Raw genomic sequence first — 15,814 nt, forward strand, 5'->3', positions numbered from 1 at the left:
ATATATATATATATATATATATTTAATATATATATATATATATGTATATAATATGTATATATGCTAATATGTTCTAATATCCATATATATATGATATATATATATATATATATATATATATATATATATACATTATATATATATACACATATATATAATATATATATATATATATATATATATATATATATATATACAATCGTAAATGCTTTCACATTCAAAAATTCTTCATTATAAATAACCAAACATTCAGTATTATCTGCGAAATCGACATAGTTTTATATCACATACTACTGTACAGCATTAAAATGCCAAATGATGAATGTGGCTTTGTTTTTGCACTTACAATATAACTGGTAACTATTTATACCTAGCATATCATCAAAAGATACATAATTTGGAATGTTGGTGAGTTAAAAATAGAGTACATGTTATCCATAAAAACTAAGTTCTTTCATCACAATTCATCAAGCAACAATATAATCCCAAATCACTATATCTGATGCTCCAGTTATCTGAAGATACTATTACAGGTTGTCTTAGAGAATATCATCAAACTGAGTCTAGCTTATATTAAGTTCACGTAAACACTTCATAAATAACTTGAAGTTTTGTCACTATTCTAAAGATAAAAAATTTAATCTGAATATAAAAGAATTAATCCTAATTCAGGTCCAAAAATCTTTTGGTCCCATTCATAATTGGATTAAAAGGCACTCATTCTCTCCAGTTATAAAATAAGATTTCTAACTACAAAATGCAAACCCTCACAGGAAGCAGTTTTTACGAGAACCAAATAAAGTCTTGTACTCAGGAACAATTTTGTTTTTAATAGTATAACTTTGTTTTCTAACAATTTTATCCCTTTCTTTATCTTTGCGTAGCTTTTTTATACCTGGCCGATGAACAAGGAAGGCATTATCAAGAATGTGAAATTCGTAATCCCTGACACACAGGATGTACATCTGGAACGAAAGAATTCAGTTTTAGTGTCATTGAACAATTGTTAGCAACTACTTGCCTTACGAAATACACACAGGAATATATTCAAAATGATTTCCCTCTTCACAGAATAAGTGACTTAGTTTGACATGTGATGTTACTAAATGGGAATAAGTCTGGTGTCAAAGAAATGAAACTGAAATCTGAATGGGAGGTTGTCCAAATATGTCCAAAGATATTGATTGGTATCTGCTGACACTGCAAACAAAGGCTGCGAACCATTTCCCTGGGAAATTCCCTCACTCACTTGCTGGCGTTGTGAAAGGCAATGTTTTAAGGAATCAGAGGGTGAGACCACTGTAGAATAAAATGACATTTCCAGGTTCATATTCCACATACAAAAATGATAGCAAAACTAGAACGTACGACTTATGTACTTTGACGAAAAGACCTCCTAAAATTTGTTTATTTAATGGGACCTCACTGCTTACCTTTTTACTTCAACTTCAAAGATTGTTCTGAAGTTTTACATCTCAAACTACTGGAATGAGGCACGCAGGACCTCAAGATAACGTGATGGTGATCAAGTATGAAACTTTTTTAATTAACCATTTATTTTTTAATCTGAGTAATTTATATGAAGCCAAAACCTCGCTTTACTCACTTAGGAAGGAAGACTACTTAATTAAACAAGACTAACTTTGATTTGGTCTGCTCCAGAAGAAATCAGAGAAGCTAGTAGCAGTAAGGCTGTTTGTCTTACTTTGGTCAAAGGAATCTCAATAAAGTCCTAAACTACATTGTTACCCAGTCTCTGATGACTGAAGAGACGACTAGGATAAAGTAAATCAGAGAATTATTTGAACTGAATAGGATAATGGCTGCGCTGATGGATGAGGATGTCGCTGTCAATAGCATTACGGAAGTATACAAGAATATGAATCGTTGCCCTCTGCATGCCCTATGTACAACCTGTCAATAGGCAAATTTTGCCAGGATAGGGTTAGGTGACTATAGTTTGCACCTCATTAATTTCAGTGTTAGTGCACGGTGAGGTTCCTCCATTAGGCATAAGTATTATAGTCTTTCTTGATATGTAGTTTCTTTCTCTATGATTTTCAAACTAGGTTTAAGGGCTTTTCTTTTCCCTTACTATCAGAAATGCTCATGCAATGCCACCTTAATTTACGGACAGCTTGGGGATCTGCCTCTTCCGGTAAGTAACAAAATCCGTTAGTGATGAGGGCTGGCATGCAACCTACACGTTAGGGTGGGTACCCGACGGCTAACTTTCATAACTTTTAGTACAGAGCAATTCCATGTAAAATGGTCTATAGCTTGTACTAACCAGTGCTGATTTACTTGTCATTCGAATTTAGAGATATATCGGAAAATTAACTGCAGTTAAAAATGTGTACAAACTTGTACCTACTTAAGCTTACAAGAAGTGTAAAGTGCTGCATACAAAGCCCATGCAATATAAAAGTAAAACGTGAAAACTGATTCGTTTTAAACTTAAGTACCCTAAATTCTTCATTAAAAACAGACTGGCAGAGAGAGAGAGAGAAAGATATGCAAACATTGTAAGCGCATATTTTACACTAAAACGATGGATATATGTACATATACCCTTTACACACATACTGAAAAGTGTATGCACTACAATACTACATTGGATTTGATACATTACAGTATACTGTACTGCATATGTAATGTCAATAAAAATAACAACAAACAGAGAGAAGGTTGGGACCACACTTGGTGCGTATTGTTTGCCAATGTGATGCACAAAGAGGAAAGCACTGGTCGCATGCGTGTGTGTCTATGTTCGTTCACCATCCACCCGCACAGGTGCAAACAGGAAAGCCTGAGTCCACTGTCCTATAATTCTATTGTACTTGCCAGATTTCTCTGGTAAGTGCAGAATTTCTTTATTATGCTTATCGGACTAAGGCAAGTTCGTTAAGTACTTGGCAATTAGGTCAGTGATAAAACCTGGTGAAAGTGAGAGACCTACTGACTGACTGACAGTTGATAGTCTGAGTTACTGTAACCAATAATTCCTTAACATCACTGATAATTTTGTGACATATGAATGAATCCTAAAGTAAAACTTGTCCTAACAGACAAATTCCAATAGTGATTCATTCTTGAATGCCTCAGTAAGAAGACTCATGAAGTTAAGTAAAACCTTGGTAATATCTGTTTTGCAGGGTCTACCTTGAGTGTTTTCAATTTTGTGTTAAAAAATAAGTAGGACTCATCTCCGTATAATTCATGGGATGAATTTGCCATTGGGAAAGACCTGTCCTATAGCCACTGATTGCAGAACATTTAAGATTTCTTGGTTGTTAAAAATTACAATGTGAAGTTAGTGAGCTTATAGGATTAAAAAAGGTTTCTGGCAGCCTTAAACTGAATAACATCAATTCAAGAATATAAAAAGTCAAGAATTCAGTGATATATAGCTAGTTGAGGGTGGCACATAAAACTTGCACAAAGCTAAAGCTTTCTTAAAATTGTCCTCAAACTGCCACTACTTTGTTCGATGCGGATCTCAAGAGACTGAGGATAAAGGCAGATTTCCAGGCCATTGCAAAGTACACCATAGTATTTACAATCCATGCTGGTAAGTTGGGTAATGGAGGACTATATTTTAATGAGAAAACTTGTAAAATACTGGCATGAAAGGATGAATGAGAGGTACGTATAAGTGTAGCCTTCATATAGCAGTTAGCAGTTTCTTTACTGATTTGAAAACTATGAGACTAGTATTGTTTGCGAGTCATTATATGAAACTTTCTATGACCTAGTTATAGACGTTAGTTATCAGAGCTTTTCTACTCTGTGATGCTAACTGACTAGTATTGACATAACATGTAACTATAAAGTATATTCTCGAGTATTTGATTCTCAAAGACCCGAGGGCTGAAACTGCTATATAACAAATAAAGTTATAGTTCATCTCCATACATATCTGCTATCACACAATGTGTGAGTGATAAGATCCTAAACCAGCAAATATTGGCCATGAATGGAAAACACAATGAGTTCTTTTTGTCAAATAAACTGAAGAGATCAAGATTTATACTATTCAAAAGATACAAAATCATGGAGACTAATATGAACCAATCACAACATATGAAATACCAGTTGCAGCCCCTTTGGTCACTCAGATTTAGTCATTAGTTAACCAGTTAATAAACCTTGAGATAAAAAATCTTTAAAATGAGACCCACAATAAAAAAGACTAATACACCTGTAAGCGTTAAAGAAATTTATCTATATACTAATTTTAAAGACAAGCGACCTAAAGCCTAGACAGATATATATCACTAATTTATTCTTTCCTAATGATTATATACATAAGATACAGATGAGAAAAAGCCTCTGCAGTAGTATAACAGTTCAACCCACGACCTTTTATTAAATGGGTGACCTGTTTATTAGTTTTACTTGCTTCTTAAATAAGAAATCTAGTTATCCATGAAATGTCTCCTGACACTTTAAAGTCTATATGTTATTACAACATTTTATTTTCATTTACTATAATACTAACATTCCTATTGGTCCTTTCAAAGACTCCGAGAGGCCCTTCATGAAACTGTTCGGTTCTTAAGATATTTTTGCTTCAATGGTATTTGCTATTTTTGTTGTTAATTCTACATACTGTTTCTTCTTCTTTTTTTTTTTTTACTATACTTGCATCTTCCCATGAGTATGTATTATCTTCTCTCCTGAAACATACACACACATATACATATATATATATATTATATATATATATATATATATATATATATATAGATATATATATATATCTATATATATATATTCATATATACTCTTTTTTTTCCATTTTCAGTGGCACTCCGAAGGGTTTCAGTTTCCCACCTACTCTATTGTCCTTTACCAATGTCCTTCTTCGGTCTACTTATTTTACTCTTTGTGCTTTTTGCACAAAGAGTAAAATAGGGTTTCAATTTCCCACCTACTCTATTGTCCTTTACCAATGTCCTTCTTCGGTCTACCTATTTTACTCTGTGCTTTTTGCTGATAACTCAACTCTACTAATTTCCTTAGTTTTTAGCTGTTCATTCTTTACCTCAAATTATTCTGCCTCTATCACCGCTGATCTTGTGAATAAGAGGATCTTATAGTCTCTTGGTGTTCTGTTAACAACCTTCCAATTTATTTTTCCCGTTTTGTTCTTCAGTGAAAATACAAGTTGCCTTCACAATTCAAAATAGGTGCTCAGATCACATACTTCATATTTCTAAATATTATTCCATCAAGTGGCCTCTAAATACAAGTCAAACCACATTTTCCTGCATGAACTCTATGAAAATTTTGTATTCTTGTACTGCATAGTTCTTTAACTAACTTTGGAATTCTCTGCCTTATTCCATTTTCTATGGCAATTCTAATATTGTTTTCCTCAAGATGAGTCTACTGCTGCATTCACCAAAGTCCGAGGTCCCACAATTCTTTTTCCTTTCCTTCCTTTTCCCTTTTTTTTCTCCTCCTCCTCCGTTTTCCTTTTCTTCAGTCACAGGCTGAATAAGGGAATCAGTCTGCCTGACTTGTTGGCCCTTGCTCTAAAAGTTATATTCAACCTTAATAAGTGATGGATGGATGAGAATTCCCCAGGCATGCCAGCTACTTAGAGTGAACACTTCCAGTGAACAGCTCTGGATACCCTTCAGGTATCTAACCAATTAGATTTTAGTGCTACTATTTGACAGCAGTTTTATTCCCAAACTGTTAGTAACACGAACACCCACAAATCTAAGTTGCACTTTTATATATGAAGGTTTACATTTTAAAAGATGAAGTTGAGTATACAAGTCTGTGTATATATACAACGAAGCATTAACTTACCTGGGTCATTTTATCACTCTTGCCTTCCCACGAAAGGCGTTCATCATATAAGGGCTCTTTATTCGTTCCTACATAAATAGGCTCCCAGCTATGGAAGGGAGGGTTTCTTTTCCCGATGTGAAAAACTGACAATCCAGGTTTTACCGGAGCAGTAATCCAGTCCTGAAAATAGTGATTATAATAGATTCTGATAACTGTGCTGCATCTTGGAACTAACCTAGTGTATGGCTGTCTTTTTTTTTTCATGTCAAAATTAATTATTCCAAATTATAATGTACAGTAAGGAGAACTTACAGCAGTAATAAAAACACTGAATTCTACTTACGTAGAGTAAAGCTTACCTTGGACATGGGTATATTATGACACCCTGGGCAAATGTTTTTATGGAATGGAATCGCATCTCCTTTCTTGAGCATTTTTTGCAATTCAGTCTTTGTCTCTGGTGCCGAGATGTTTTCCTTGACTTCAAAAATTGAAAAGACATAAACACGAGGACTGGTTGTATTCGAGGCATCTGGACGCTTCAGCATCTTGAAGAATTCTGTAATAAATTCATATTACACAGAAGTTGGAGAATTGACAGCAGAGAAACTCATAAAATAATCTTTGTTAATACAGCACCTTGAAATGTTCTCATCTCCAAATACGTAAAATGTAATACACTGACGAGATACACATTTATTCGGCATAGACTAATCAAGTAAAATCTTCAGTAACAGTTGTGCAATTTTGGTTATCTAAAATTGTTGTTGCATTATATTTTCCATTAAACTGGAGAAAGACTGCTTCTATGGCTTTCATTGCTGTTTTACAATCAATTTGCAAAATTTCATTAAACAAAGTAGTATCAGTACTTGGTAAACTAAATTGCAAGACGTAAAGATGACCATTTGCCTTCTTTCAGTAGTCCTAAAATGCAGTTTTTAGTTACATTTTAGTACTGCTTAAAATGTATATTTTCAAAGAGGCAAAATAAGGAATAATGAATTTCCTACACTATGGAAGAGGTAGTACTTCTGGATCACTGAATATTTTTCAACATTCTTGAAATACACCTCTCAGGGGGATGACCAAACATACAAGCAATATATAACTAGTCACTGAGCTATCTTAAACTTGTCACTGAGCTATCTTAAAATATGAAAGAATAAAATAAGGCGGTCAAGTAAATTGCCTTGTTACTGACAAAACACAACGTAAAAATATTCGTGTGTTTTTCCAGAAGAAACTTTAAAATAACTGACCTGGAATAAAATTAGAGGACGGATACAATTCAACATCCGACGGGAAGACAAAGTAAGTTTGGGCAGCCATACGCGCTGTATTTCTAGCAACATTGACAGGATATAAAAGTTTCTTTTCTTGTCTGTATGTTGTAACATTAGTCCACTTTGGGGGCTCTTGTCCACAATCTGCCCTTTTCCTGAGAATTTCTTCAGTAGTTGGCATCTGAAATTTTGAGCAAACTAATGAATAGTCAACACAATGAATATTATGAAAATAGCTAGTTGTAATTTGTCACTGAGTACTTTATTCCTCACATATCACTTAGCATTGGATCCCAAGTACTTGGGTAGTAGTTATTGATTGACCTACTACTTTTGGTGTGTGTGACACATCAAAGAAAAGATGAAAAGTAACATATTTCTTTATTCCTTCAGCCCAGCAGTCGCGGAGATATAAAATAGTCTGTACAGAAGCATCGAAGTCAGATCCTGGGGTATATACTGCCACACTTACTGGACCCTGAAAAATAGACCAATGAATGAAAAGTAGCCAATGATGCTATGTAATAGCAGTATCCTAAGTGTACATTCAAGATCCTCCTTTTTAAGAAACGAGAAAATAGACATTCCTTACAAGAATTAAGACGATAATCAAAATATAAACTCCACAAAACCTGAGTTTAACCAACCATACCTGCAGAGACAAGCAGTTTTCACTTTTATTCTCTTGGAAAAATTTTAATGGTATAAAATCAAGAAAAGCATGTTGTGTAAGTTTTTCAGCTGTTAAACAGTAGAGAATTGTCAAATTATGCTCTGGAAATTTAAGAGTATGAATCTCAGGTATCCAAGTATAATAAGTGACGCAGTAACGAATCTCTCCAAATATGATACTATACCGTATGCTCATGAACCTTTCTGTCTGCATTTATCTCCTTGTATGCTGCCTGACATCACTGTTTAAGCAGGGGTGGTTCGGTAAGGATAGGACTTAATATGTAAAAATTCATTATTGTGTAGCGTCCGACTTACTTGCCATCGTGAAGTTAACAGTTCTAGATTATCCAAAAATGTATAATCTCCATGAGTAGCGTATGTGATAGATTCATTGTAACGGAAGGAGAGAAGTGCAGGAATGTAATTTTCCAGTATCCAATAATCACCACGTTGCTGATAAAAAGGACGGAGAGGCTTTATGGTACAGTCTCGCAGATCTGGGTAAATCTTCCGTTCTTGCGAGTCCAGAGGAGGGTCAGGAGGCTCTGTTGCTATGGGCTCGGTAACCAAGTGCTCTGTGACACCAATGCTCTCTTGCACTTCTCGTGGAGGCTCATCTGGATCAGCCCCAGGCACTTCCTCGTTCATTTGCCCGAGTGTCCGTCTTCCCCCAAGAGACACGTCTTTGCCTATACTGGCATCAACTTCTAATGGTTTAGGAAGAGGAGGCAATGGGATCTCCATTGGCAATGATGGTTGGCTGGACGATAGAATACCCTTTACTTCTTGAGCAGAATGAATCTGGGAATGGCAGACGACTTCGTGAGTTGGGGAGTAGGAGAGCCAGTTCAGGCACAGGTACAGTACTAAGATGGCATTCAAAACCAGCGAGCCTCGGACCAGTAAAATGCGAGCTGAAGCCATCATAAAGCGACACCCTGGAAAATAGTCCACAGTAAGTCCCTTCTAAGTGAAGGTTGTTTCCACAGAAAAGACGAGACAGCAGTGACTGACATGCTTATTCTTTCACAGCTGAACCTTGGATAGAAAACGCCCACAACACTGCTGCTTCATGTGTCTACACCAAGAGTTCATCAGGATCACCTGAAACATCTAAACACTATGTGCCCTTCACCTGTAGGTACCCTTCATGCACTCTCCTATTCCTGGATATTGAGGATCCTACATTCGAATACTTCTCCCACACCATCTATCATACGCTTTATAGGACGTCCTCTCCCACATTTCCCAATTATATCCTCATTTTCACAAGACTATCGTCCACTGTTTTCTCAACTTGGTTAAATATTTTCTAAGCACAGTACTATCTTTCATATTTTTTTAAAAATTTTTTTCTTATTATCATCTATATATATATATATATATATATATATATATATATATATATATATATATATATGTATATATTTTCACATCACCACAGTTTTTACCTTTTCAGTTCTCCTCACCACACATACACAATGGAAACAGTCCATTTCATCATCTCATCTCGTTTCCTTTCTCCCGCAGGGAATTAGTGCGTGCGGTGAATTGAAGGTATTATTAAGGTTCATGTAGTGGCGTCCTTTCGGCTCCTAGTTGCAACCCCTTTCATTCCTTTTACTGTACTTCCAGTTATCATATTATCTTCCTTCCATAGCAATTTCTACCCTCTCCTAAAGGTGCGTTTAGATTGGAGATTAAACTCTCCCGAAAGATGGCTACTCTCGCGCGACTTTCTCTACAGCGTGTTTAGACTACCAGTAAGTTTTTCTCTCCGAGAGCTGTGAGGTAGCGTCGCGAGAGAAAGTGTCCGAGAGTCGGGTAAGATTTCTCGCGCATCTATTTACACTGGAGCCAGGATTGCTCTCCAACAATGGAGGAGGGGTAGGATTTCTCTCCACAAATGGAGGAGGGGAAGGATTGCTCTCCACAAATGGAGGAGGGGTAGGATTGTTCTCCACATATGGAGGAGGGGTAGGAGTAGCAGAATAGGAAGAAATAGAGGATGAATATTGCGCATCTTCAAATTCTCCCATTTCAACGATAGCTTTCACAATGGTTCTTTTCAAGCGAAGAATGGAACAAAGTAGTTGATGAATTTCAAGAAAAATGGCAATTCCCAAATTGCATGGGAGCAATAGACGGGAAGCATATTGTACTGAAACAGCCTCAAAACAGCGGAAGTCTCTACTTCAACTACAAGGGAACAAATAGCATTGTCCTGATGGCATTAGTAGATGCCAATTATAAATTTTTGTACATTGATGTCGGGTGCAATGGACGTATATCAGATGGAGGAGTATTTGCCAATTGTTCATTGTCACAAGCTTTTTTTCTTCTTCAATTTTCTAGCTTCAGCGCACATTTGACCCCGAAGATTGTGCCATTTCCTTGTAATTTCTTTTTCGCTAATTCCCAAGTTTTCAGCTATTTCTTTAATTTTACTAATTTTCAGCTCTTTGTTTCTGTACTCAGGCAAAGTCACATTCCACAGTTCAGGAAATTTTTCGTATTGCTGAATTAATGCAATTGTTTGGTCTTTATTCCACTTTTTGGCACTCATTTTCTCTCGCGAGAGTGAAGGTGCGTTTAGATTGGAGAGTTTTTTCCCAGAGTTGCTCTCAGACAGCTGCTCTATGGAATGTAAACAGGCTGTAGAGTACTCTCCGAGATTTTCTCTCTACTGTCGCGAGTGTTTCTCTTCTCTCGCACGCGCTACAGTCTAAACAGTGTAGACAGCACGCTCGTAGAGCTAGGTTGTAGCTCTCCACTCTGTTCAGTGAATATTCAGAACTGTGAAAGTTTTCGTTACTCTCGCGAGAGAACATGAGTGCCAAAAAGTGGAATAAAGACCAAACAATTGCATTAATTCAGCAATACGAGAAATTTCTTGAACTGTGGAATGTGACTTTGCCTGAGTACAGAAACAAAGAGCTGAAAATTAATAATTAGCGAAAAAGAAATTACAAGGAAATGGCACAATCTTCGGAGTCAAATGTGCCCTGAAGCTAGAAAATTGAAGAAGAAAAAAAGCTTGTGACAATGAACAATTGGCAAATACTCCTCCATCTGATATACGTCCATTGCACCCGACATCAATGTACAAAAATTTATAATTGGCATCTACTAATGCCATCACGACAATGCTATTTGTTTCCCTTGTAGTTGAAGTAGAGACTTCCGCTGTTTTGAGGCTGTTTCAATACAATATGCTTCCCGTCTATTGCTCCCATGCAATTTGGGAATTGCCATTTTTCTTGAAATTTATCTGCAACTTTGTTCCATTCTTCGCTTGAAAAGAACCATTGTGAAAGCTATCGTTGAAATGGGAGAATTTGAAGATGCGCAATATTCATCCTCTATTTCTTCCTATTCTGCTACTCCTACCCCTCCTCCATATGTGGAGAGCAATCCTACCCCTCCTCCATTTGTGGAGAGCAATCCTTCCCCTCCTCCATTTGTGGAGAGCAATCCTACCCCTCCTCCATTGTTGGAGAGCAATCCTGGCTCCAGTATAAATAGATGCACGAGAAATCTTACCCGGCTCTCGGACACTCTCTCTCGCGACACCCTCACAGCTCTCGGAGAGAAAAACTTACTGGTAGTGTAAGCACGCTGTAGAGAAAGTCGCGCGAGAGTAGCTGTCTCTCGGGAGAGTTTAATCTCCAATCTAAATGCACCTTAATGAAAACTTTCACAGATCTGAATATTCACTGAATAGAGTGGAGAGCTACAACCTAGCTCTACGAGCGTGCTGTCTAGACTGTTTAGACTGTAGCGCGCACGAGAGAAGAGGGACACTCACGACAGTAGAGAGAAAATCTTGGAGAGTACTCTACAGCCTGTTTACATTCCATAGAGCAGCTGTCTGAGAGCAACTCGCGGAAAAAACTCTCCAATCTAAACGCACCTTTACAATTGTTTCTTAGCGCAAATGCAAGGTTTTCCTCCTGTTACACCTTTCTAATTTCAATTTCTCTTTCAGTGCTGAATGACCTAAATTCTATATTTCTTTCCATTGTATTCCCTAGGCCATCTTTTTCTTTCATTCACAAACCAACATGCACACTTCAGATCCATAAAGGAGCCGGTTTACAACCCAACATCCACTTCAAGGGAAGGAAGGACCCTCCCTCCCTCCCTCACTTTCATGAAAACGTTGGTTCAAAGTAAGTAAATGTATGTGATGAAGGAAATGTCAATGAATCTAATGTGATTTGGTTAGTTATATCTTCTAATTTTATATTGGAATAAATTATGCAGAGATTGATGATATATTCTACAAAAATTGTTTTTTGATTAATACATATGGGCACTGGTAACTTCAAAACCTGTACCCTTGTATTATGGCAATTTAAATTAAGTAATCACTACTGTGTTCTTGACACGTATGCTAAATTACGACATAAAAAGTAATCTTCATGATGGTTGATCGACATACTAAAGTCTCTCCCCCTGCTAACGGCCATTCACATACACGAAAAAGAAAACTATAAAAATCAACTCAGTGATGTAAATTGAGCCATGTTCAATGATTGGAGGGTGGATGATCAACACACCAATTTTTAGCCCTCTAGCCTCAGTAATGTTTAAGATCTGAGGGCGGGCAGAAAAAGTGCAGAGGGACAGACAAGGCCATCTCAGTAGTTTTCTTTTACAGAAAACCAAAATCATTTACATGAATTTTATTCTAAGTTTTCAACATATTCCATAGATCTTAGCAGCACAGTCTTTATGTGGTTTTGGGAGACCTTCAAAGTTCTGATGCTTTGGCTTGACAAACTGAATCACTCTAGAATTCGATGCTCCAAATGCCTCACTACTTCCCATATATTTATATAAAAACCAGCATTACCGTAATTATTCTCTCTCAATTCTTTCCTCTTTCAAATATGTTATAGCTCTTTTAGTTGTTTCTGCAGTTCCTCTTCACTACCATAAATCAGAACTATATCATCTGCAGTCACCAGCCATTCCTCAATGCACTCACTGTTCATTTTCTTGTCCCACAACTTTGCTCTTGCATCCTACTGTCCTTTCTCTGATTCTCTGAGACATGAAACACCTTCGTCTCAGATCAACACTTGTATCAAACCAATTACTCTCCGGTACAAATATTTTACTACAGACTTTACTTCCTGCATGAAAACTTGTACTTGCTCTTAGCAAATTATCACAAATTCTCAATGCATAAACTTTTCCTTTTCTCACATAAAGTTTGCTGATTATAACTCGAGACACACGCCTTCTTCCACATTGTTAATCTCCTATCAGACCTTCGGTTATCATTCTTACTTTTTCAGTCAAAAATATTACCATCTCCCTTCTACGGAATACTAAGCAATATTATTATTATTATTATTATTATTATTATTATTATTATTATTATTATTATTATTATTATTATTATTATTATTATTATTATTATTATTTTGTTTAAAATGACTACTGCTTCAGCACTATTAATCTTGTAAAGAGTCTTCTCTATCTTTCTGATGACGGCTTTCTCATTGTTGCTTAGATTGGCGAGCAACACACCAAAGGGCACGGTAAAATTCGGTTGAGTCATTTGATTTATTATTGCTTATACAATTCTCTCTCTCTTCTCTCTCTCTCTCTCTCTCTCAATCTCTCTCTCTCTCGCTTCTCTCTCATCTCTCTCTCTCTCCAACGCGACGTTTCTTCCTGATCCACAGGACATTATCAAGCGATAACTGCGAGGACTGCAATTCCAGTGGGCGAGTCTGTCTTCTTATGATCGTGATGTTGCGGGCTCTTGAGTACGGTCAGAGCACCTCTACCGCAGGTCGGTTTTTCATTGGTTTCCTGGGAAAGTGACTCATACAGTGGGCGTTGCGAGTCTTGCAGACCTTCTCAGGCGGGGGATATCACCGGGAGCCTCTTGATTGGCTTCTACCTGAGTGATGTCACCCCTGGTATTATTCTCATGTCGAGTGTTTGTTTCACGCGCGCTGGTACTTTCGTTGGGGGGGAAGGGTGTGGTCCTCCTGACACACGTTGGTATCAGGAACACTTCTTGGGTGGTATTAAGGGGAGGCTTCTGTTCGAGGATAAGCAGCGCTTCTAGTAGACGCAGACGTCATGGGTCAGGTGCTCTCCCGATGATCTTAATGTTCCTGATGATATCGTCTCTCATGATGTCTCTCTGGTGCACTGCAAGGGGGTGCTGCCTAATGGCGCCCTCCTGGGCGTGGCAGGAGTACCTTTTAGACAAGCGCATCGTCGTCATGCCGATGTAAATCCCAGGGCATCCTTGGGCGGGGCATACGTATCGGTAGACAACGTTGGACTGCTTTAGGGGGTCTCCTATGGGCGGGGAGGGGTTGTTCTTCATCAGGAGGTCCTTCGTACACCGATTCTTGTAGTAAATAATGAGGGACACTCTCTTTCCTTCCTCCATGGGGTGGACGTGTTCCTCTATTATTTTCTTCATGGCTGCTTCATCCTCATTGTATTGGTGGTGCATGAAGGCTTTATAGAAAAGTTTTATATCCTCCGGGGGTGTAATGTTCCTTCTCTCTTCTTCTGTCATGTACCATTTGTCAAGGGCGGCTTGTGTTTCTCGGTTTACAAGTTTATTCGAGTACCCATTGTTAATTAGCATCTGGGATGCTCGGTCGAGTTCGAGGTGTGTGTCATGCCTCGTTGAACAGTGCGAGAGGGCCCTCCTGACGAAGGCCCTGATGGTGGTGGTTTTGAACCGTGCAGGACAATCGCTATCTCTATTTAGACAAAGTCCAAGGTTCGTTGCTTTTGTGTAAACTGTAGCCGCCAACTTCTGATTCGTCTTCGTGACAAGGACGTCGAGGAAGGGGAGCCGATCGTTGCTGCTGTACTCGATGGTGAAGTTGAGTGCGCTGTGCTGCAGGAGCTGCTGCCGAAGGGCTTCTACCTCATCCTCGGAGTTGGCTTGCATGAAGATGTCATCGACAGCAAGCCGAAGATGTCATCGATATAGCGTCCGTATGACTCTGAGGATGAGGTAGAAGCCCTTCGGCAGCAGTTCCTGCAGCAACGGGGACGAAGCAGCCATGAAGAAAATAATAGAGGAACACATCTGCCCCATGGAGGAAGGAAAGAGAGTGTCCCTCATTATTTACTACAAGAATCGGTGTACGAAGGACCTCCTGATGAAGAACAACCCCTCCCCGCACGTAGGAGACCCCCTAAAGCAGTCCAATGTTGTCTACCGATACGTATGCCCCACCCAAGGATGCCCTGGGATTTACATCGGCATGACGACGATGCGCCTGTCAAATAGGAACTCCTGCCACGCCCAGGAGGGCGCCATTAGGCAGTACCCCCTTGCAGTGCACCAGAGAGACATCACGAGAGACGACATCGTCAGGAATATTAAGATCTTCGGGAGAGCACCTGACTCACGACGTCTGCGTCTCCTAGAACAGCTGCTTATCCTCGAACAGAAGCCTCCCCTTAATACCACCCAAGAAGTGTTCCTGATACCGACGTGTGTGAGGACGACCACACCCTTCCCCTCCAACCAAAGTACCAGCACGCATGCAACAAACACCGGACATGAGAATAATACCAGGGGTGATGTCACTCAAGTAGACGCCAATCAAGAGGCTCCCGTGATATCCCCCGCCTGAGAAGGTCTGCAAGACTCGCAAACGCCCACTGTATGAGTCACTTTCCCAGGAACCAATGAAAAACCGACCTGCCGGAGAGGTGCTCTGACCGTACTCAAGAGCCCGCAACATCATGATATAAGAAGAAGGACTCGCCACTGGAATTCAGTCCCTCGGCAGTTATCGTTTGATAATGTCCTGTGGATCAGGAAGAAACGTCGCGTTGGAGAGAGAGAGAGAGCGAGAGAGAGAGAGAGAGAGAGAGAATAGTATAAGCAATAATAAATCAAATTACTCAACCGAATTTTACCATGCCCTTTGGTGCGTTGCTCGCCAGTCTAAGCAACAACAAGAAAGCCGTCATCACAAAGATAGAGTAGACTCTCTACAAGATTAATAGTGCTGAAGCAGCAGTCATTTTTAACAAAACATTCC

At 38.5% G+C, this 15,814-nt stretch overlaps 1 protein-coding gene across 1 annotated transcript; it reads right to left on the reverse strand.

Annotated features, from left to right (window-relative positions):
- Positions 1-281: 281 nt before the first annotated feature.
- LOC135204248 (beta-1,4-glucuronyltransferase 1-like) lies at positions 282-8,699 on the reverse strand. The gene is made up of 6 exons (XM_064234369.1): positions 8,082-8,699; positions 7,420-7,569; positions 7,068-7,272; positions 6,165-6,364; positions 5,824-5,985; positions 282-965 (listed from the first exon to the last, which is right to left on the reverse strand). Exons 1-6 carry the CDS (start codon positions 8,691-8,693, stop codon positions 768-770), a joined length of 1,527 nt encoding a protein of 508 aa, XP_064090439.1. The 5' UTR covers positions 8,694-8,699; the 3' UTR covers positions 282-767.
- Between the last annotated feature and the right edge of the window lie 7,115 nt (positions 8,700-15,814).

The sequence above is a fragment of the Macrobrachium nipponense genome, chromosome 24 (genome assembly GCF_015104395.2).
Source record: "Macrobrachium nipponense isolate FS-2020 chromosome 24, ASM1510439v2, whole genome shotgun sequence".
Classification (NCBI taxonomy): domain Eukaryota; kingdom Metazoa; phylum Arthropoda; class Malacostraca; order Decapoda; family Palaemonidae; genus Macrobrachium; species Macrobrachium nipponense.

Bases quoted from the DNA above. Each gene is read 5' to 3' on its own strand.
- LOC135204248 (XM_064234369.1), bottom strand. From the start codon at position 8,693: ATGATGGCTTCAGCTCGCATTTTACTGGTCCGAGGCTCGCTGGTTTTG. The intron at 7,273-7,419 runs GTAGGTCAATCA...TCAAAATTTCAG, and splicing joins TGTCACACACACCAAAAGTA to ATGCCAACTACTGAAGAAAT. The intron at 6,365-7,067 runs GTCAGTTATTTT...AATTTATTACAG, and splicing joins GTCCTCTAATTTTATTCCAG to AATTCTTCAAGATGCTGAAG.